General features: G+C 38.0%; 1 protein-coding gene across 1 annotated transcript in view; it reads right to left on the minus strand.

Annotated features, from left to right (window-relative positions):
• The window catches only part of LOC115214764 (nicalin), a 61,837-nt gene that overhangs the window by 2,346 nt on the left and 50,535 nt on the right, over positions 1-8,956 (minus strand). Inside the window, exons 11-13 of the mRNA XM_029783788.2 lie at positions 7,903-8,066; positions 4,210-4,263; positions 1,622-1,700 (exon numbers count right to left, since the gene is read on the minus strand). Of these exons, the coding sequence (XP_029639648.1) occupies positions 1,622-1,700; positions 4,210-4,263; positions 7,903-8,066 (297 nt within the window). The remainder of the gene's footprint in view (positions 1-1,621; positions 1,701-4,209; positions 4,264-7,902; positions 8,067-8,956) is intronic.

Here is an 8,956-nt window from a genome sequence, read left to right on the forward strand (position 1 = left end):
CAGACACACAACTTGACTTTTATATATAAAGATATATAGGAGACCAGTGGAAATTATTAGTATGATCCGTTTGAGGAAGACAATGTTTGTTTGCAGGAATATTTACATGTCAAGCATAATTAGTGGAAATCATCATCATTTAACATCTGTTTTCCATGCTGGCATAGGTTGGATGGTTTGGCAGGAGCTGACCAGCTGAAGGGCTATTCAGGCTCCATGTCTGTTTTGGCATGGTTTCTACAGCTGGATACCCTTCCTAATGCTAACCACTTTACAGAGTGTACTGGGTGTTTTCACTCAACACTGACATGAGTGCTTTTTATGTGGCACTAGTAATTACAAGCCCAGAAGATAAAGGATGCTCAGCTGCAGAGGACGAGCTTGTATGCAAGGGCAACCATGCTTTTACTTAGCTTGACATGCCTTTTCAAGCACAACAAACCACCAGAAGTTTCAGTCCCAAGCCATCCCCACAGTGAGTCCCAACATATGTAGATCCTTTCTCACCATTTTGTCCCATGTCTTCCTGGGTCTATCCCTTCCATATGCTCCCTCTACAATCAGAAACAAGGTTCAAAAAGCATATTATTTTGTCTATGGCCCCACATTGATGCTACCCTCACTATCCATCACTCTTCTAACAACAGTACTATCCCAACTGCTATAATTATTAGAGAAGAGATGTACATATTTCATCCCCAACACTTTCATTCTTCCAGTTTTTCTCCTTGGAGCCACTTCCCCATTTTATCCTCCTTGCATTCTCAATATCATTCCATATCACTGAACACCATCTCATACTGGCCATCAACCCTAACCCCACTCTTGTTCATTAACATCTCTATATTCACCTTCACATACTTTTATCTTTGTTCTTGTTGCTGAGCATCCTCTCCACCCCACACTTATCTCCCTACTTCTATATGTTCTCCAGCCACTTATCACCCTCTCCCTCATACACTGTTATTTCCCCTTTCCCTAAACTGATATTCTCCATTGATCACCATTCATTGTATTACCTATGTCTCTACCTCTAATCATCTGTCACTCATCTTACACTCTTGCAAACTTATCTGCTCCTTTCCCATCCCCCTCACATTCACTCCCCTGTACCTTGAGGGTATATCCTGACACTTCATTACAACCATTTTCTTCTCTTCTCTAGCTGGGGTAGTCATATATCTTTTCTACAAGCCCCTGTTCCTATCCCTCCACCATATTCTTGCCTCTCAATACAAGGTATATGCAGCCCTCTCAATACTACACACTCCCCAATCAAAGGGTCTTGTCTTGCAAGCTATTTGGCAACCTCACTTGTGCAAGTCCTATGAAAAAGCATCCAGTACACTCTGTAAAGTGACCGGCATTAGGAAGGGCATCTTGTCACAGAAACCATGCCAAAACAAACATTTGAACTTGATACAATCCTAATCTATCAAACTGCTCCACCCATGCCAGCATGGAGTATAGACATTAAACGATGATGATGAAGATTAAAAAACACACCCTTTGGCATCGCCTTATAAGAATTTAATACAATATGGTGTAGCGGAGATTATGTGACTTTAAAGTTGCTACATTTTGTGATTTTAGGATTAATAGAAGGATAGAAGCCACTTACTTGGACAATAAGATAAACAACAGCTAAATATGCTCCAATGCCAACAGCTAAGAAGAGATCAAAGATGGCTGGTTTCACACTGGAAATAGTTTAAATGATATAATTTAACATAAAATTTAAAAACAAAAGTCATAATTGATTTAATAAATGTTTTCAGTTATACATGGAAATAATAAATTCAGGGATGTTAAATGCATCAAACTTTGCAAACTGAATAGGGACAATTATTTAAAAAAACCTTGTTTTAATATGGATTGATAAGGGTCAATATCTTATGTATAATAAAACACATGTGTCCTCTTGGTCACACTTGTGGGGAAAGAAACAGTCAGAAGCAGTAAGGCATGCAAACAGCCTTCAAAGATTTTGCTCTGAAAGATGCTGGCATTTTAATCAAAATGAAATTGCAAATTTTTCTTGTAAATTGTATTTAGTTTATCAGTTTCACACATACACACACATAAATATCTATTTGATTATTAACTATCAAATACTTTTGTTTTCAAAATATTATCATTCACTTCTTAGTTTTTCCCTGGGGCTGGCCGGATCGGAGTGATCTCAAGATTAATCAGCCGAAATTGCTAGGATGATCCCGTTCTTGACTGAAGATTGAAGGCTTCGAATGTCCCGTCCGTGTTTTTTGTATCGTCTTCTAAATGTTTTACGTTCTTGTCCCAGTTTGTATTTTTCTACATATAATATATATATATATATAGATGTTATGAGAACAAATATATATATATATATATATATATATATATATATATATACATACACATTTTCAGAAGTCAAACATGTATAGTAATAAACAAACAGAAAAAAGCCATAGAAGGTCAAGTAGAAAAACATACTAAATGTACAGACAAACGGAAAACAAACACAGAAGGTCACCAACTCATCAGTTATTGGCCAACAGGTATTGAATGCAATTTCCTGCCAATATCGATAATATCGCTTCCACTCTGGAGGCAACCGGTAAGAGAACTTGCTGGGAATGCAACCAAAACATGACAAAACAAAATGAGACGGACAAACAAGGATGAACAAGAAATACGGAAATGGCCACACGAAAATGAATGAAAGTAATTCGAGATGAGACAGTTAGTGAACAGATGAGGACAAAAAAACAAACAAAATAAACAGAAGATGAGCTCAGGGACAGGCAAAGACAATAAAATAATAATACATGTACAATTATAGGTGAAGGAGTGGCTGTATGGTAAGTAGCTTGCTTACCAACCACATAGTTCCGGGTTCAGTCCCATGCAGGCACCTTGGGCAAGTGTCTCCTACTATAGCCTTGGGCCGACCAAAGTCTTGTGAGTGGATTTGGTAGATGGAAACTGAAAGAAGCCCATTGTATACGTGTGTGTGTGTCTGTGTATGTAAATGTTTGTCCTCCCATCATCGCTTGGCAACTGATGTTGGTGTGTTTACGTCCCTCTAACTTAGCGGTTTGGCAAAAGAGACTAACGAAATAAGTACTAGGCTTACAAAGAATAAGTCCTAGGGTTGATTTGACTAAAGGTGGTGCTCCAGCATGGCCACAGTCAAATGACTGAAATAAATAAAAGAATACAACAAAAAATAATAATACATATACAACAAAAAAGCCATGGGCTAGCAGACAGACAAATGTGGAGTAACAAAAAGGAGAAATGAAAAATGTCCTGAAGAACTAAATACAAGAGAAAGGCAGAGAATGGAACACAGAGAAGTGTGACTGAATACACACACACACACTTTTATTTTATTCTTTTGTTTTAGTCTATTTTTCCATGCTTGCCTTTCACAAGCCCTTATTTCCTATTCCTAGTAAAGGATAACATATTCTGTGTTCATCGATCTACAAAATGTGAAGAAACATGCACGCATGCATACACATTCATACCCTCACACATGTATGCACACATGTATGCATATGCACATCCATAGGTGTATATGAATATATTTGCATATGAGTGTATACCTATATATGTGTGTGTGTGTGTGTGCTTCAGTCTGACCACAACCGCATGGCTGAAATGAGTAAATATATATACATGCACAGAGAGAGAAAGATATGTTAATAGATAACCTCTGAAAATGGCTAGAAATAATTTCAGCCATCATTTCTCCCTACTCTTAATCTTTCTTTTACTTGTTTCAGTAATTTGACTGCGGCCATGCTGGAGCACCACCTTTAATCGAGCAACTCGACCCCGGAACTTATTCTTTTGTAAGCCCAGTACTTATTCTATCGGTCTCTTTTGCCGAACTGCTAAGTAACGGGGACATAAACACACCAGCATCGGTTGTCAAGCAATGCTAGGGGGACAAACACAGACACACAAACACACAGACGCATATATATATATATATATATATATATATATATATAATATATATACGACGGGCTTCTTTCAGTTTCCGTCTACCAAATCCACTCACAAGGCTTTGGTCGGCTCGAGGCTATAATAGAAGACACTTGCCCAAGGTGCCATGCAGTGAGACTGAACCCGGAACCATGTGGTTGGTAAACAAGCTACTTACCACACAGCCACTCCTGCGCCTAAATGAAGTTAGTTAATCATATCATTACTTACTTGTAGGCATTCATTGAATAAACAGCACCATCATAGAACAAAAACTCTGGATCTCTGGAAAAGAGAACATTTCAAATAATTACTGTCAGCTCTGGAATTTCATTACTCAGCTTATTTCATTCAACCATTAATTTAAAGACTCCACCGGTTACGACGACGAGGGTCCCAGCTGATACGATCAATGGAACAGCTTGCTCGTGAAATTAACGTGCAAATGGCTGAGCATTCCACAGACACGTGTACCCTTAACGTAGTTCTCGGGGATAATCAGCGTGACACAGAGAGTGACAAGGCTGACCCTTTGAAATACAAGTACAACTCATTTTTGCCAGCTGAGTGGACTGGAGCAACGTGAAATAAAGTGTCTTGCTCAAGGACACAACGCGTCGCCGGGAATCGAACTCACAACCTTACGATCATGAGCCGAATGCCCTAACCACTAAGCCACGCGCCTTCACACCATTAATTAATTAGTGGTGGTAACGTTTAAAACAAAAAACTAGCAACAATCCAACCAGCCATTTCTTACTATAACAGTGAACCTGTAACTGGCCAAAAATGTTACTGCTTGCCATGATCCAAACTTGCACCCTGTCTCATACAAAGAACTACAGTGATGGGAGAAGTATAAGACCACTGGAGTCTGTGATAAATCGAAACTTTATTTATTTAGATATAGTCATTACACTTGTAGTGCTTGAAGAAGGTTTCACAGATTCTGTGATATTCTAGAAAGCTGTTTCACTGCTTATCCTTATATTGCATTAGATGTTGTTGTGCAGCCATCAGGTCAGCAGTTATTACACAGTCCAGTAGCTATAATTGACTGGATACATGACACATGGTATAAACTGTCAAGTGTTACAGCAGAAGGTTAGTTTGAAAGAAATCTGGTTGCTATTTTTAGCAGGTTGACTGACCTCATAAAGGTTCCCTTGCTTGTTGGCTCATGAATTGTAGGAGCTATGATTCCCAAATAATAACTGATCAAGCCATTTCACCCTTCACCAATACTGATAGATGCCTATATAATGTCAACTACTTACATGTGAGTTGAGATAATTTTCAACTGAATCTACAAACTTAACGACTAAATTGGAAAGCCAAGAAACAATATATGTATTGGTTAAGTGTAGAGGAAATGACTGAATCCACGACAAGCTCTCTAAGACCAATGACATCTACATGGTATTCTTTTGAACCCTGTCCTACTGTTGGATGGAGGTAAAACATGGCAGAATGGACCATAAGGATTTAGTGGATAGCACTAGAGGTATGGATACATGAATGATAAGAGTAGGGACAACCTAAGTGGAGTTGGTATGAGACCTGTCATCTTCAAACAACAGAGACCATTGTAGTAGCAACAACAGTAGAAAAGACAGGATGTCTGCAGGTCATTTCTGTGTGTTGGTGAATACCATGACAATCAAACAGGTGGACTTTTTCTTTGGTTTTACATATATATATATATAATTTAAAAATAGGATAAAATCTTTATAAGAATTTATCAAGTAGTTAGCGTGAAAAACCTCATAAGGGAAAAATTTATTAATTATTCCCATTAAATATATTTATTTATATTAAGGGCATTACTATACATAAATGCCTCATGTTAAGAGAGACTCTTAAAGTCAAAAACTACCATAATAAACACACTGTACCAAATGCAAGGGAATGCAACTCTCGAAGCAAGACTTTTAAAACTAGGTTCAGCTGCAGATCATATGATTTCATAATTAGTGCACAAAATGCACTTTTTAATCGTCAGTGCAAGCATAATAAAGACACACAAAAATGAACAAAAAAAATCAACATCCCAGACGAACACCAAATGTATCCTGCATAGTACATAGATATATGAGTAAGAATTCTATGTCAGAGGCGGGCTTTTCGAATTTGAAAAGCCAGCCTCTTACATAGATATATCCATGGTTCACAAAAATTGATTTATATGAGAAAACTCACAATGAATTACATTTTGAAAAGTGGTGAGGTAACTCTTCAATGCTGTCAAACAAAGAATTGTCAGGATAAAACATTAGCGTTAACGACTGTCAAACTTGGTAAATAAGAAAATTGGACATTTCATTCTTAATGACCTGATATATATATATGAATCACAAGCATGTCTGATGTCTGTATACTTAGCAGTACTGTGCCAGATGTCGGCATGAGAGACATCACATTTTGTACAGAGACTGTCTCACAAACCTGGAAGAAGAATTAAAAAGATTAGGGATCTCATGCACATTAAGTCAGTTGGTAGCCAGGATGAGGATGAAGTGGCTTGGGCATGTGATCAGGTCGGATTCCTCCCAACTTCCAAGCCAGCAACTCCAGTGATGTTCACAGGGTTCCAAAAAGAATTAGCTGACTCCAACAAAAAACAATTTCATGAGTGATGACAAGAGCTAGGATGAGGCTTGAGACATGGCAATTGGCAGATGACTGGAAGGTTCTGATAGCCTGATGTTCTTTGAACAGGATGATCTAACAAACTAACTGTCCAAACTTGGGAGTAGTGCTCCATTGTTACCCTCACCTGAGTTTCTTTTTAGAGGGTTTGTAGTTGGTAGAGGTTGAAATATTTTCTGGTTCTGAAGAAGACCAGTTTTTGCTTGGAATACAACTGGGAAGGGACAGTGTGGGTTAGACAAAGCACCATCATTACAGGCTGACATATTCATCTGTTAGACTAGTGACAGGAAATACTGCTCCCAAGTCTGCAATGTCACTGTTGTGAAATAAACATTGAAGGCCATAATTATAGCTTTTGTTCCCATGTCTGGGTTGTCACTGTTGCTACACAGACATCCAATGCAACATATGAAAGGTCATTCAGCTGATTGGCAATGACTTACACTCCATCTGCTTTGCTACTGACATTCTTTCTTTTCACTCTACTCTTTGTAATACTACTATAATGGCCTTTGCTCCTCAGAGCTATCAATTACTTCCACTCAAGATCACCCATCCAGACATCCATTCCAAACCCTCATCTCTTTTTCTTGTCCTTCTTCCCCAGGATATTGAACCTCAGCAATTTCTTCTTGTCTATGATTTTCCACATAAACAACCTTACACAAATGCGGTGGGCCTGGGAAGGCTATAGACATTGTACCTTTCTTTCTCCCAAAACCTATAAAACAAGGGAACCTATCAAGATTCCGATTTAATGTTGCTACTTATCAAAGAAAAACCCACTTCTCTTGCCCACCTTTCACTTAATGCCAACCAAACCAGTTAAGTTGAGGCAGTCAACTCCAATAAATTGATTATCAATTTTGATAATCAATTTTTCAATCTTGAAAAGTTAAAGAGAGGAATTGAGTGTAAACACAGGTAGAATTTAGTCCAGCTTTCAACCCTTTTCGCCATGTTCTGATCACCTCAGATCAGCGAAATTAGATATGGGTTAAAAATTACTGTAGTAGTAATAGTAGTAGCAGCAGCAGTAACACTGGTTGTGGTAACAGTAGCAGTTATGTAATCTCTGTATTTCTTCTTATGCATATTTTAGTTTAACACTGTCCCCAACTAACTGATGCCATGAGCTGAATATGAGGGATTGATGAGAAAATTACAGCAAATAAATAAACTAATTTTCTGCAGGTATTTTACTTCTAACAATTGACATACCAGTACAGTGGTTCAAATCTTACAGGGAAACAAACAGATTAATGCAGTCACCTTTTATCAGCCTTCATCCCTGACACACGGACATCTTTGAGATAACGTGACAATGTTTCTTCCAGGTTGGTGATGATGCTGTGATCTTTAGGAATGAGTGGTGTTGCTCGAGGCTGTGATGTTAGACAATCCAGCCAAGCTGTTATTAAATCATCTTGAACTTCCTACAATATATTCAAGTATTATGAAAAAATAAATTGGAAATTGGAAAAACATTGCAAACAAGGAAGTAGAAAAGATCTCAAAATATGTTGATTTAAAAGAAGAGATATGCTGTGTGTGAGAAGACTTGTCAGACCAAGTGAAATTGTATTTGGGGCCATTACCAGTGCCATGTAAATGGTACCCGTGAATCGCAGTCATGATTGTTCACTGCTGTTTCTAAGTAAATGACACCTGTGCATTGTAATTGTGATTGCTGTTGGTACTATGTAAATGGCACCTGTGAATCATGGTCACTGTCAGTGCCATTTAAATGGCATCTGTGCATTGTAGTCATGGTTGTTGACAGTACCATGTAAATGGCATCCACCCATGAATCGTAGTTGTGGTCATGGCCAGTGTCAGATAAATGGCACCTGTGCCAGTGGCACGTAAAAGCATCCATTACACACCTGGAGTGGTTGGTGGTAGGAAGGACATTCAGCTGTAGAAACCATGCCAAATCAAACTGGAACCTGGTGCAGCTCTCTGGCCCATCAGCTCCAGTCAAACCATCTAATCCATGCCAGCATGGAGAGTGGACATTAAACGATGATGATGATGATGATATCAAAAGAGTGGAGATACCCAACAATAAAAGTGAAAGAAGTACCAGTTATCATTGGATTATCAAGATTAGTCCCTGCAACAATTGACTACAAGATAGACATGCAAGTGCTCCAAAAACTATTCTTCTTAGAAAAGAACATATTCTTAGAAGTATTTTCAGTCTAAGATCTTCATAGTTAAAATGACAAGAAAAAAAAAACCAAAACAAAAAAAATCAGCATTTTATATCCATACTGTGTTACAAAATAATAATTATTAATTTCAAATTGAGCAATTTTGGAGG

This window comes from Octopus sinensis, linkage group LG8 (genome assembly GCF_006345805.1).
Source record: "Octopus sinensis linkage group LG8, ASM634580v1, whole genome shotgun sequence".
Classification (NCBI taxonomy): domain Eukaryota; kingdom Metazoa; phylum Mollusca; class Cephalopoda; order Octopoda; family Octopodidae; genus Octopus; species Octopus sinensis.